The sequence below is a fragment of the Ahaetulla prasina genome, chromosome 12 (assembly GCF_028640845.1).
Source record: "Ahaetulla prasina isolate Xishuangbanna chromosome 12, ASM2864084v1, whole genome shotgun sequence".
NCBI lineage: Eukaryota > Metazoa > Chordata > Lepidosauria > Squamata > Colubridae > Ahaetulla > Ahaetulla prasina.
In genome coordinates, this window is record NC_080550.1 from 1,386,976 (window position 1) to 1,400,634 (window position 13,659).

General features: G+C 48.4%; 2 protein-coding genes across 3 annotated transcripts; one reads left to right on the forward strand and one right to left on the reverse strand.

Moving 5' to 3' along the window:
* Positions 1-243: 243 nt before the first annotated feature.
* On the forward strand, positions 244-8,017 carry LOC131184126 (cytochrome b-245 light chain). 2 transcript variants are annotated; one of them, XM_058155139.1, is made up of 6 exons: positions 244-554; positions 2,617-2,662; positions 4,654-4,728; positions 5,407-5,490; positions 6,042-6,123; positions 6,822-8,017. In XM_058155139.1, the coding sequence occupies exons 1-6, from the start codon at positions 497-499 to the stop codon at positions 7,002-7,004; spliced, it is 528 nt and encodes a 175-aa protein (XP_058011122.1). In that variant the 5' UTR covers positions 244-496; the 3' UTR covers positions 7,005-8,017. The 2 variants fall into 2 exon arrangements, with proteins under 2 accessions (XP_058011122.1, XP_058011121.1); XM_058155138.1 differs by having other exon boundaries at positions 264-554; positions 2,617-2,686.
* A 268-nt stretch (positions 8,018-8,285) lies between these two features.
* IL17C (interleukin 17C) lies at positions 8,286-13,397 on the reverse strand. Its single transcript, XM_058155155.1, has 3 exons — positions 11,511-13,397; positions 10,084-10,370; positions 8,286-9,412 (listed from the first exon to the last, which is right to left on the reverse strand). The coding sequence occupies exons 1-3, from the start codon at positions 11,511-11,513 to the stop codon at positions 9,160-9,162; spliced, it is 543 nt and encodes a 180-aa protein (XP_058011138.1). The 5' UTR covers positions 11,514-13,397; the 3' UTR covers positions 8,286-9,159.
* Positions 13,398-13,659: the final 262 nt, after the last annotated feature.

The following is a 13,659-nucleotide window of genomic DNA, read 5'->3' on the forward strand; positions in this document are numbered from 1 at the left end:
GGACCCCTGTCTCCCTCCAGGCCTTGGGCTCTCCATCCCATTATCCCCGACCATCAGCCACAGGCAGATGGGATTTGGAGTCCAGCCACGCCTGGATAGAGCCGAATTCTGGCCCTTGCACAAAATCCCGACTTCGGTGGCTCCAAGGGACCGAAACCTCGTTGCTGCTGCTGCTCTTCGTGCCGCCGCCGCTCTTTGCACGCAAGAACCCAGGGAAGGGGCGCTTCCCCTGCAGCCGCGGATGCCGCCTCTTCTTCCAGCTCCTCCCGCGGGGACGCCGCGCCGTCCGGCCTTCCCCGGACCTCCTTCCCAGCGCCGTCCGGGCTGCCTCCGACCGGCGGGGCGGCGAGGAAAGTCCCCGGGGCGTTGCTGGCTGGGCCGCCAGAGGAGGAGCAGGAAGGACGTAGCCGCGACCCCCCCCCGCCTGCCCCCTCCGCCCTGCCTTCCCGCCTGCTGGCCCGGGCGCCGGCTGAGTTGCGGCGGCGGCGGCGGCGCGATGGGGCGCATCGAGTGGGCCATGTGGGCGAACGAGCAGGCGCTGGCCTCCGGGCTGAGTGAGTCTCGCGGGGGACGGACGGAGCCTCTGAGCCCGGGCAGAGCGCGCGTGTGGCGGGAGGAAGGCCGGGCGGAGGGGAGAGGAGGGGAGGGGGCGCAGGCTTTCTCTCCCTCCCCCTTGGTGGCTAAGTTCTTGGGGCTTTCTCTCTCTCTCTCTCTCCCCCCCCCCCACATCTTTCTTTCTTGTGCTACAGTTTGTAAATTACAAAGTTTCAAATGACAAATTCTAAACTACAAAGTTTCCAGAAATTTTCTCTGCCTCCCCCTCCCCCCCCCAACCTCCGCTTTCCCGTGGGGTAAACGTTGCGGGCATTTAGAACAGGGACGTGAGTGGAAAGAGGGACGCCCCCCCCCCGTCTCCCTCCAGGCCTAGATCCCATGATCCCTGACCATCAGCCACGGGCAGATGGGATTTGGAGTCGAGCCAGACGTGGATGGGCGCAAGATCGGCCGAAACGAAGGTCCCGGTAGCTTTGCTTAAAGATGCAACCCGTCCCTCCCTCCCTCCCTCCCTCCCTCCCCCCACCGTCTGTGAGAGGAGGGGAGGAGTCCAGGTGCGAGGCAGGTTCAGGTGCGGCCACAGTTGTCTTTCGCGCGAGCTTCAGGGCTGCGTGGGGTGTTTAGCAATCGGCTTTCGTGGCCTGCAGAGACAGGAACGCATTCTTGGCCGTCGCCCTGGACCCTCAGCCTTTGACCCCATCTTTCCCCCTTGTAAAGTGGGAAGGAAGAAGTTCCCCCCCCATTGAACGCTTGGCCGGCCCTGAAGAGAGAAAGTCTTGCTTTCGATTGCAAGAGAACAGGAGGGAGGAAGTGGAACCATGAAAAAAAGGGGAAGGAAGTTTGGAAGAAGAAAGTGGGGCCATTGCTGAGGGTGGAACCAGCACGTCCTTTTGGGCCCTTTGGCTCCGAAGGGGTGGAAGAAGGGGACCAAGCTCCTTTGGGGGATGGAAAGGAGGGGCATACCCAAAAAGAAGGGCCCCCCTGCCTCCCCTGTCCTCCAGCCATAATCACAGCCCAACTTCAGGGCTTCACACCGGAAAGTGGCTGGCTAAATTAACGGGCAGGTAACCTGCCCAAGTGAGCCAAGGGGCACTGCTTTGTTACTGCAACCTGTGCCATATTCCGCTAGAATCCGCCAAATATCCCCCCCCCAATTTTTTAAGGAGAGATTTCAACATTCCTTGAAATCTTAAAAGTCATTCTGCCCTCTGTGGGGCTTGGCTGGTGAACTGGACACCCGCGTTGGCCCAGGCGAGTGGACAGGAGCTCACGCCAAGCACTGGGCCAGATCTTGGCAGGAGAACAACCTGTGCGCGGCCTCCCCTGTCGAACCTCTGCAGGAGGCAGCTCTCACTTCTCCTTTTGGCTTCTTCCTCCTTCTAAGGGGGCAGCCAAGCAAAGCAGCTGCCTGCGTTTCTGTGCCTGCACTGAATCCTAACACCACGGGAAGGGGGCAGAAAAGACCCCCAGTCCAGCCCAGTCCAGGATCCTGATCCACCACCACCATCCACGCCTACAGCTGAATGTTGCAGCACAGAGGAGCACTGCTGCCCACCCATCTCTTGCAACTTCCGATGAGCAAAATCAACGGGGAATCTAGATTCACTTAGCAACCATGTCACCAACTTAACAACTGCAGTGATTCACTTAACAGCTGACAAGAAAGGTCATAAAATGGGGCAAAACTCATATAACCACTTAGAGCAGGCTGTAAAAGCCCTGTGAAGTGGTATATAAGTCTTAAGTGCTGTTGCTATAACAACTGTCTGACTTAGCAACAGAAATTTTGAGCTCCTTGTGGTCGTACGTTAAGCACTACCTGTAGACCTGTTTCTTTTGAACTACAAGAAGATTAAAAGCAAAGTTAGTAATTTGTAAAACATGTATATCCACAACTTTCCTCTCCAGGTGCTGACAAAGACCTGCCGTTTCACACGGGCTCAGGAGTTGACACAAGTTCCCAGTTTGCTTAATTTTGGATCTGAAAAGTTCATTGTGGATAGAAAGTGAATAATCACAAACAAAAAATAATTCTCTCTCTCTCTCTCTCTCTTTTTTTAGTTTTAGTGACTGGTGGCATCGTGGCTGTTTCAGGCCAATTCAAAAGGTGGGAGATTGCAGTTTATGCAATGTATCCTTTTGTGAAAATAATTGTATAAATTCTATTCCCCTGCAGCCTGCTAGGACAAATAACACCTGGATTGCCTATATCTATTTTAAAATTACATCTGTATTAAAAGGAGTCTGTATGTTAAGTTCTGCCTTTGTCATGAAAGTCATTTGGGTGACTTTGGATCAATCATTCTCAGCCTAACCCACCTCACAAGTTGTTGTTGTGGTGAGGAAAATAAGATGAGGAAAGTGTGTTGGATATGTTTACTGCCTTGAGTTAGTTGTAGAAATAATGAAGGCAGGATACAAATAAATAAATATTCAACATGTTAGATGTTGGTTATGTGTTCGAATGATGGATGTGTTCCAGGACAGAAAGTAGAAAAATTAAGGAAGCTAGACAGCTTTGCTTCTTGCAGAGACTGATTACAAAATTTGGAATGTTTGTGGTTGAAGAATTTGGAAATGTTGTGGCTGTGAGTACGTTGGAAGAATGAAGGTCAGGTCCTGTTGGCCAAACAGGGTCCAGGAAATTGCATTTTTGTCTGTGGCTGCTATGCTCTTTGGGCTTTTCTGCAAAGTTTTAGAGAGGAAGAAGAGCGATAAAGGCGAGGCCAGCAGGAGCACAGCTAGATCACGAGGAAGAGAGCCCACATTGGGGGCGGGGGTGGGTGGGTTCACCCACGGGGCTAAAGCCAGGGTTTGTGAAAGAATACACAAGAATCTGGGCATGACAGACGGGACTAAATTCGCCCCATGGTACCCCATCTGGAGCCACTGTGGGTTTTTAGACTGGCAAAAAGAAGCTGGATGATCAGCCCCAGTCCTTGGGAATCCTGTGTGAAGGATGGCTTCTCTCAGGTTCCAAAAGACAAATGGAAGGATGCTGGTAGAAGGACCACCAGCAAAAAGGAAGTAGGAATTGTGGCAAGATTTAGGTCCCAGGTATCTCCCACTCAGCCAGCCCAACCCAGTCAAGCCTCTTGGCTGGTCAGAGGCCCCATTTTTCTTCCCTTCCATCTCTTTCCCTCCCCCCCACAAGAGATGCTCTTAATGCTCTGTCCTTGGATGGAGGGGGCAGCAGGCCTTCTTTGCTTCTTATTTCTTTCTTCAATTTGTATGCAGCCCCTCTTGCTTGGAAGGGACTTTTCCCTCTCACTGCCTAGTTCGTTTCTATAAGATGCTCCCCCCCCCTTCTCTTCCTTGTCTTTCTCCCATACTGGGGCTGGCATGGACCCTGGGCATGCGGGGAAATGGGTCCGGCCCTTCCTAAATTATGAGTCAACTGGTTTCTGCCCCAAATGCTTCCTCCTGCTTCAAATTAACTGCCTGTGCAGGAGTGAAATGCTCCCGATTCAGACCGGATCAGCCAATCCGGTAGCGATGGCAGCAGGTAGTTCAGAGAACCGGTAGCAAAAAATCCCTCCCCCCCCCAAGCTGAGCCACGTGATCATCAGAGCCCCCCTCCCTTTCTTTTTACTTTTAAAAGCATTTTTAAAAAGGTAAAAAAGCTGAAGCCTGCTAGGCAAAAAATGGGGTGGGGGTGGGGGGTTCATTTGAGAGACAGAGAGAGAAAAAGAAAGAAAGAAAGAAAGAAAGAAAAGAAAGAGAAAGAAGGAAGGAAGGAGGGAGGGAGGAAAAAGGAGAGGAAGGAAGGAAGGACTACAAACCTGGCAGTAGACGCAGCTTCAGAGGTTAATCCAGGGCTGGAAGGGACCTGGAGGTCATCTAGTCCAACCCTGCTCCAGCAGGACATTGTTAGTGAGTTTCTGTCTTTTGAGCCCCCAGTCACATAGCCACGCCCACCCAGTCACATGACCCCCTCCAAGCCACACCTACGGAACCGGTAGGAAAGAAATTTAGATTTCGCCATTGTGCCTGTGGTTGTTTCTTGCAGTCCTGAACTCTTTTCTTGGTCTCTCTTCGCTATCTTGGAGAAACCTTAAAGAGAATCCTCATTTTTGTCCTTAACATTTTTGTCTAAAGAGTTGCGGGGGTGTTTGTTTGCTTTTTGGAGTATCCCCGAGGAAAAAGGAAAAAAGGATCTACTCTAGAAAGATGGTGAGTATTGCGTTTCTTGACTGTAAAAAAGGCCCTCAGTTGCAGACCTGGGGCTGGCGAAGAACTCAGCCTGCTGGGAAACACAGCTTTCTCTAAAACAAAGATGAAGCTTCTAGTCCTCATGCTGCGAAAAAAAAGACCTTTATGTTATATCAGGGACAGAAGGATGTGATTATTCTCTACTCTTCTCTGCTACTTATACTTACAGGGTAAACGATGTAAATGGAGGATGTCCAGGTCAACCTGGATGGTTTTAAAAGTATGAGTTGAGGGAATCTACAGGGTGAAATTAGGGTAGCCCTGTTGCGTTTATCAAGACAAGAAGCAAGGAGAGAAGCACCCTAGAAAAGGAGAAACTTCCTGACAGTGAGAACAATTAACCAGTGGGACCACTTGGCTCCAGAAATTGTGGATGTCCATCACTGGAGGTTTTTAAGAAGAGACTGGACAGTCACTGGTCTGGAATATGGTAGAGGGTCTCCTGCTTAAGCAATAGGTGGGACTAGAAGACTTCCAAGGTCCCTTCCAACTCTGCTACTCTTGTTATTATTCTGGATCTGATAAAATGTACGGAAAAGGGTGGGCTTTTTGGAGTATCACAAAATGCTTCTTCCCTTGAACTCAGTGTCTAATCTGTGCTTTCTTCTTTGGCTGTCTCTTTATTCTGATTTCCCGCAGTGGCCAAAAGTATTTCACAGCAGCTGTGAAGACCTGTGGACCCCTAACGAGGAATTATTATGTCCGAGCTGTTCTCCACGCGTGGTAATTTGCATCCCAACCATTTTCAGACTTGGGCACATCCACCAACTCAGGGCAGGATTTCCTGCTCAGGGTTTAAGGTTGTGGATGTGAAGGAGGGTGAAGATATTGACAGGTAGTCCTTGACTCAGGGCCGGTTGTTTAGCAACAGTTTGAACTGATGACAGACACCCCCCCCCCAAAGCTATTTATGACCCAGTTTCAAAGTTATGACCTCTGCCTCTCTCCACAGTCCACATTTATGGCCATTTGCCGTATCTTGTGGTCACATGACTGGGGTTTATGACTCCCCCCCCCGAAACCGGTGTTAATTTCCAGTTTCTGCAACCCCCACCCCCAATGGCTTCACTTAGTGACTGATGCAAAAAAAGGTTGTAAAATCAGCTGGGTGACAGTTGGTGGAACTCCCTTTGGAAGTGATTTGATAGCATTGGTCATTTAAGGTTTTCTGGAGAGCCAAACTCAAACCTTGCCAAATTAAATAGTTGTTCTCATAATCACAGGGGCCGCATTCCTAGCTAACCTTCTTCTCCTTCAAACTTTTGTTTTGGCAGCCTGGCCATTCCTGCAGGGTATTTGCTAGCCACGATCCTTGGCACCGTTTGCCTGGCCATAGCAAGTGGCATCTACTTACTGGTAAGTGGCCATCAGATTAGTCTATAATTGTGGTTCCCATAATTAGTTTTCATTTCTCCTTCTTTTGAAGGAGAATTTTTATGGAGGATTTTGGACAGAGAGATAGATAAAGTATAAAAATATATAATTCTGAGAAGTTACCTGTAGAAGATCCATTCTCCCTTTGTAAAAAAAAAATATTCTAAAGGACGCCACTCCTTTAATGCTCATTAATAGCCACTGAAGATGTAGTGGGTTGTTCTTGAGTTAAGTCAGTTTGTCTATTTAACTTAGCCAAAGTTTTAAGGTAGACCTTTCAGGTGACAAAGGGACTTTACCTGTGCAAGGTAGGGAAAAGCCTTTGGCGGTCCTCTTGCGCCATCTGCTGGCTGGAACGGCTAGGATATTTAAATAAAAATATTTTTTGAAGACAAGGTGACATGAAATGGGTATGCTGCGCATCTTTGGGTCTAAAATGATATTTGTCAATTAGTATTTGGTTGGCTGCATTTCCAAACCACCCTGAACCCAGTGAATAAATGATGAAAATGCAAAGTTTCGCTGGGGAATTCTGGGAGTTGAAGTCCACAAGCCTTAAAGTGGCCAAGGTTGGATGCCCTGACTGTAGATATTTGATATTTATCTTATTTGGGTTTTCCCCAGATGTTGAAAGTCAGCATTGCCTAATTTTCCTTCCTTTCTCTGGTTTTATTTGTCAGGCTGCCATACGTGGCGAAGAGTGGCGCCCCATTGAAGCAAAGCCTCAAGAGCGACCCCAAGTAGGAGGCACCATTAAGCACCCCCCCAGCAACCCACCCCCCCGACCCCCTGCAGAAGCCCGGAAGAAGCCAAAGGAGGAAGAGCCAACTGGCCATGAAAATCCGATTGAAGTCCTTCCTTAGGAGTCTCCCCCATCAGATAGACTGCAGTCGGAGGGGGAGGCTCCACTACTGCTTGACCAAGGCATGGGAGACACCCTCCAGGATTGAAACTTGGGCCAGATCTTTCCCAAGCAGGAGGAGAGGGCTCTACCTGAACTCCTGCAAGCCCCTTGGGGGCCTTCTGTGGTCTTTCTCTTAGGTTTCCTCCCTTGTCCCCTGCTGACCTCCCCATGTGTGCTTGAAACAGGCAGGGCTTGCATGCCAATAATCGCCACATCATAGCTGATACGGAGTTTAAGCCCAAAGGATGAAAAAAGAATGGAAATTAGTTTTAAATCCAGTTTTCTGAGGCTGGATTTAAACTTGAAAAGATTTAAAGAAAAGTTTGAAATGGTGAAATGAAAAGTGATTCCAAAGCTTTCTTTGGATCACATCAGACCTGGCCACACCAGCAAAGTTCTTGGCTTCATCTCTTCCCCCTTAGAAGACACCCTATCTCGGGATCAAGCACCCCCTTCCGTCTCCCTGTCTCCCCCCAGCCCCCAGCCTTTCTCTCGCTCTCCTCTTCCTTCCTTCCTCCCTATCTTATTTTGCCCCTCAGGTCAGCCCACAAGAGAGCAGGACTTTTATACCCACCCTTCTCAGGCCACCCCATGACTTCTGCTCCCTTTCCCCAAAGTTTTTGCCCCAAACTCTGCTGAAACCGTCCCCCATCGCTTCCCCTTGGCTGTTGCTCTTATTCTGTCTTTTAAGTCATTCCTGCGGTCTTTTTCTCCATCTCATTTCATCTCTGAGCATTTCTTCTTTTCAAAGAGAACCCGAAAGACCCTGTTTCTACAAATCTTGCATTGGGTTTTAGTCAAATATTCCCAGAAGCATCATTTTTTAAAGGAATGAATTAATCTTACCACCCCTCCTGTGTTTGCTGTATTTTATCTGGACTTACAGTGCTTTATTAAATTCCTCAATTTAACATGTGAAATCAAATTGCCCCCTTGCTTATTTTAACCAGTTCAATAAACCAGTTTTGAGAACGTTGCAATTTATTTATCTGTTTGCTATAAAATAATACCTTGCTCCATCCAGCTAGGTTGAAAGCGGCTGAGAAATCATCACCTTGATTGTCATTATCAAAACAACCCCAAAATCGCAACCCCCCAACCTTGGTGCCTTTGAGGAAGAGCGGGGACTGAGAACTGCCACTTGTCTCTGAGATTATCCATCAGGCTCCCCTGTTACGAATAAAGGAATCTGAATCGGCTGCTTTCAGTACAGAAATAAAATCTTTATTAATGCAGGGAGTCCAATCCCAAGGAACAATAAATATTGTATCACATTACAATAAATACATATAAATAATCCAATAATTTAAATCACTTTACAATACAAGAGGGGAGCAAAGGTCATTAGAACAAAGAAATAAATGGGTGGGAGGCAAACCCAGATTGAGGGCAACGCACCCCACCCCCAACCAGGTTTATCCCAGGGAGCACCTGTGAAGCTCAGCCAAGAGAGCCACCTGGGGAAGACCAGGAAGGGACCTGCTACAATCCAGTCATAGCAGCTCCTGGGATTTTGGGGGGAGGGTTGGGGGCCAGCCAGGTCCCAGCTCAGCCCACCTTCGAGATAAAACAAAGGCAGAGCCTCACATCCAACATCTCCCTTCTGAGAAGGAGACCCAGAAGATCCCCAACACACACCCTGGAAGGCAGATCAGGGCTCGCCCTGCCTTGTGCAGGCTCAGAATGTTGGGGTGCTGGGGTGGCCCTGGGACAGGAAAGAATACTTCCCCCCCACAAAAGGGACACAAAGGTGTAGGGAAGGCTTCTTCTGCCAATTGGTGCGACTTTCATCAGGAGTAATAAATATAATAGCTTGAAGCACTTGAACATCTCAAAAATACGTTAACATAAATACAAATAAATAAGCAAGCATTCCTTTTCATCTGTTGGTATCTCCTTAAGAGAGTAAAATGCTTTTTAAGGAGCTTCTGGCTGGATGGCCCCTCGAGGGGAGGGGAGGGGGGGTCCAGGCCAGCCTTGCCCTCCCCAGAGGAGGGGGGTGGCAGCCACCGGCTGCAAAGCACCAATTCTTTAAAACAAAGACAACTGTTCCTGAGGAAGCTGGAGGAATGAGGGACGCGGACCGAAGCCCCAGGGACCAGCCTGGAGTCTGCTCAGCTGCTATAACGTGGGAAGGCACAGGTACAGGCCACGGGCACGTCGATGTAATCCTTCTCGAAGAAGAACCTCTCCACGCTGCCGCTGTTCTGCGGGCAGGCCTTACGGCGAAAGACCATGGTTCTCTGGAAGACTTCCACCGAGTTGAGGGAGGTGGTCTCCTGGCCTGAAATGCTATCGATGCAACCTTTGCAGCTGCACCTGGCGAAGGCCAGCAGGCGGGGGAACCGGTTCTCATCTTCATCAATGCTGTGGAATAGAGGAAGAGGAAAGGCGGTTAGAAGCCACCCTGTCTCCCCTGCCCTGCCCAAGGACAGTCTGTTTGCCGAGACATCTCCTGGGAAGTGGAGAAGGAAGGTTGGTCAGAGAAGCTTTGGGGGACGCGCAAGAGAGCACCTGTCTGGGGGGAAGACCCATGCACTGCTGGATCAGACCAACCACATGGGAAAAGGAGGACTCGTTTGGCCCCCAATATCCCAGAAGGATGCACTTGTTCTGTTCTGTTCACAACAGCACTGCTTCTCTTGGGGAAATGGTGTAGGGTTTCCTACTTGGGTAGGAGTTGGACTAGATGACCTACAAGGGCCCTTCCAACTCTGTTAATCTTTCTCCTTTCTGAGTCATGAGATCCCCAAGGAGATGCCATCCCCCAAGAGGGCCAAGCCATCACGGGGATTGTTAGCCTTGACCTCTGGAAATGGGACGAACCCAAGGATTCTTAGAAATCATAGCTGTTTAGATCCAGATACACCTGGATGGATGGAATCCCAGCCAGGAAAGGGGAAGGGTCTGGGGTGGACAAAGAAGGAGACACGGGAGCAAACTGAGGGCAATCCCAGCTTGGCCCCTGCCTTTCAAACATCCTCCCATGGCTCCACAGGTTCCTAGGCTGCCTCCCACTCATGATGCAAGGCGCTTACTGGTATGTCCAGGGCGAGATGGAGCGCTTGTGCAGTTCGCCAGTCTGCATATCCTGGAGCTTCAGGTTCGGACAGCTGTGGCTGTGATGCCTCCGTGCGTGGGGGCGGCTGCTCTGCTCATTCTCCAGGAACGGGACCAGCTGCACACAGTCTTGGTGTTGCAACAAGGAGACCCAGTTCCGAAACTGCGTCGGAATCGGGTCGTTCCCCAGTTCCTCTGCGGTGAAGCACCCCACGTGCTTGGCATCTGCCCAGGCGAGGCACAGAAGGGCAACCAGGAGGGACCACTGGAGGGACCAGAAGGGAGGCAAACGGAAGTTAAAGACGGCTTTTCACTACTCTTTCCTTTCCCCCACCAAAGTCTCATCCCAAATTTAGTGAGATGTTATTTCTTGATCAAGTTTATCTGTCTATGGAGCGTCTCACTCATCCAGATCATGGTTGTCCCAAAGATGGTTTTTTCTCTCTCCAAAAGGCAGCTAGACTTTCTTGGTTTTTTTCCTTGAAAACGTTTCACTTCTCATCCAAGAAGCTTCTTCGGTTCTCAAGGAAAAAGCACCTTTGGGACTATCAAGTTTACTACAGAAAGGAGTATTTGTCATCTCTGAGTGGAGCTACTGTTGCTTAACTGATCCCCATTCCCTGAGCTTTGTGATCAGGAATTAAACCGCAAAGTTTCTCCCTCCAGGGTGAAGTTTATAACTGTACAAACCCAGTTAACTTGAAGCACATTTTCTTATCCGTCTTTGAATGGAAAGCATTCCAGGAAGCCTCTGCCCTTCGTACTTTCTAAAGAATAAACCTCTGTTGCTTCCTTTTGTGCATGCAACCATAAAATTGTCTGGCCAGGGCGATTGAAAAGAAGCCAATATATTTTTATGATCAGAGAGCGTCATCTGAGTTTTAGACGGCTAGCAACGTGAGATGCTCTGCCTTTTTAAAGGCTGCTTCCCGAAAGCCATGGATGAAGGAGAAGAAGACTCCACCTCCCATTTCCACTCCCCTCTTCATCTGCAGCCCTTAGCCTCCTCTTAGCTCTTAGCTAATGCTGTACCTTGACAAAGGTTAACTTTTCTTTTAGGTACACTGAGAGCCTATGCACCAAGACAAATTCCTTGTGTGTCCAATCACACTTGGTCAATAAAAATTCTATTCTATTCTATTCTATTCTATTCTATTCTATTCTATTCTATTCTATTCTATTCTATTCTAGCTCTTTGCCTTAGCCACCTCTGGAGCTGAGCATGTGCAGAGTGCTTGAAGCACATCCGAGCACATGCCACGCCACTGGCAGGTGGGCAGACCCAGAGGCCATCCACTCCTTGCTGACTTCGCCGGCCAATTGCCCAGAATCCCTGGCCAGGTGTTCGACTGGCCCGGAGGCATTTCCTTCGCACACCTGGTGGTGGCAGAGGCAGCCTTCTTACCATCTTGGCGAAAGAGGCAGAGAAGGATGCTCCGAGTCCCTTTTCAGTTCTCAGCTGCCGCTCTGAAGCAAGAAGCCCGTTGCAAGAGGAGTGATCTGAGACACCTTGATACCTGCCTCCTGTTATATACCCAGGGATGTTACCTGCCTGGAAACTCCAAGTTTTTTTCCCTCCTCCCCTTGGGGAAATAGTTGAGTGTACTCATTTCCTCCTTAGTTGTCCAACAGGGGTGGCCTATGCAATCACTCTTGCAAGGTTCTCACTTTCACTGGATGGCTAATACGGATCCTAACCAGGTTTAGTGGCTGCCTAAAAAAACTAATGGTTTTGTACCCTTCCAATACTTTATCTATATATATTTTAAAAAAGCACACGTTTTATTTCTCTGGTTCTGGGGTGTCCAACCCTAGCAGTTCTAAGACTTGTGGACTCCAATTTCCAGAGGTTGAAGTCCACAAGTCTTAAATGTTGCCAAGGTTGGACCACCCCTCCTCTAGTTCCTTACAGACAACGAATTAACTTGCTATTTTAGTTTCTGTTTAATCTTGGCTTATCCTGGACGTAAAGGGGTGTTTCTATCTCAAGTTGCCCTGGACTTTTTTCAGAGTGCTGTGCTGACAACTTCCTCAGATGGAGAGGAAGTGCATAAGACGGATGATGGGCTACAAAGGCAGCTCACAATGGAAGGAGATTTAACCACTCTGTTGGTTTAGGGAGATTTCTCTCCCCCCACACTCCCCCCAATCAAGACTTTTGTGAAACCCCAAAGTGTCCATATTTTGCAACTGAATTTGATAAATGTGCCTGTATGTGTGTATGCAGATAGAAAGAGACTTCCCAGTTCCTTTAAATACTCAGACGGAAGCTCTTGAAAAGAATCTCAATAAAGTATTTAGTGTTTCTTTTTCTTATCCATCTGAGTCTTCCTGTTTTTTCTCCAGGGGTTTAAATGAAAAGGAAAACAAGATGCTTTCAGATGTAAGGGAGAAAAAAAAGAGAGGCAAACTTAGAAAGTATTTAAATAAAAATCAAGATTCCTGAACCTCAAACAAATGCAAACCTTTCTTTGAGGTAGAACGCCCAAATCCAGAAACAATGTGCGATCACACAATGTGGCTTGTTTAAACAACATTCTCCCTCCCCGATTAAATTATAGCCCACCCTACCTACCTGGCCCATTTGGGGCTGGGGGAGTGGAGACCAGCACTACTTACCAGTAGGTTCTTTAGAGATACTCAAGCCAGACCAGTTTATAAAAGCCCCTCCCCAAATAATAATAATAATGTCTCTTTCTTTTATATGACCCAACCCTTGTTGGGAAGGTGAAGATTAAGAAAATTGAAAGTCTCCACTGCATAAACCTGCTCACAAGCAAATGCAAAGAAAGGGATGCTTGCGTTAAATGCCGGCACAGAAAATGTGATTTAATCCCAAGTGGTGTGGATCCAATCAATTAACAGCTTTGAACTCTGCAGCTTTAACCATCACTGTGGTGGGTTTTTTCACATGTATTGATTTTCAGGGTGGTGATAAACTTAAAGTCATACCAATGAGTTCAGATCAAGGTATTGAAAATAAATCTCGTTTAGAAATCAAGATTTAAAGTCACAATTTGAAACAAACTGTGGGAGGGGGTGGAATCTCCCCTGGAGTTTGAATAGATTGGACAGTTGCAAAGCTGTGAGCAGATCTCCAGGATCTCCAGGGCAAAAAAGGAAGTGGAATGGAAAGCCCCAGGCTATTTAGCAACAGAGGCTTGCTGGAAAAAAAAATGAACGGAAGCAGGAAAAAGGACCAAATTGGGAACAAGGGAGAAGCAGGAAATATCCAGGTTTTTTTGCCCTGTAGACTTCCTGTAAAGGTATTTGTGTTGTAGCTTATGTTTAAGACTAATACTTTTTTGTAGTTCCCCCCCCCCCGAAGAGCAACAAGACAAGGGTAGATTAAAAGCACTGCGTTTGTTGGATTTGTGTTACGTGTCAGTTTGTGGGTGAGTGGGAGTTTCTCTCCAACCTTCTGTAGAAGAATCCTGTGGCGTTTTCCCTTGACTTGGTCTATCTAGTGGCTTTGTGGAGGCATTGACTCTGTTCGGGCCAAGCAGAAGAAATGGAGGTTCCCGTCCGGGGTCTTGAGAGGAAGGGAAGAGAGG

What these genes read in the sequence shown, in the direction of transcription:
- LOC131184126 (XM_058155138.1), top strand. Translation starts at nt 497, where the DNA reads ATGGGGCGCATCGAGTGGGCCATGTGGGCGAACGAGCAGGCGCTGGCC. An exon ending in GAGATTGCAGTTTATGCAAT is followed by an intron (nt 2,687 to 4,653) that starts GTATCCTTTTGT and finishes TTTTGTCTAAAG; the next exon opens with AGTTGCGGGGGTGTTTGTTT. An exon ending in CGAGCTGTTCTCCACGCGTG is followed by an intron (nt 5,491 to 6,041) that starts GTAATTTGCATC and finishes TTGTTTTGGCAG; the next exon opens with CCTGGCCATTCCTGCAGGGT.
- IL17C (XM_058155155.1), bottom strand. An exon ending in ATCTCGCCCTGGACATACCA is followed by an intron (nt 9,413 to 10,083) that starts GTAAGCGCCTTG and finishes TCTATTCCACAG; the next exon opens with CATTGATGAAGATGAGAACC.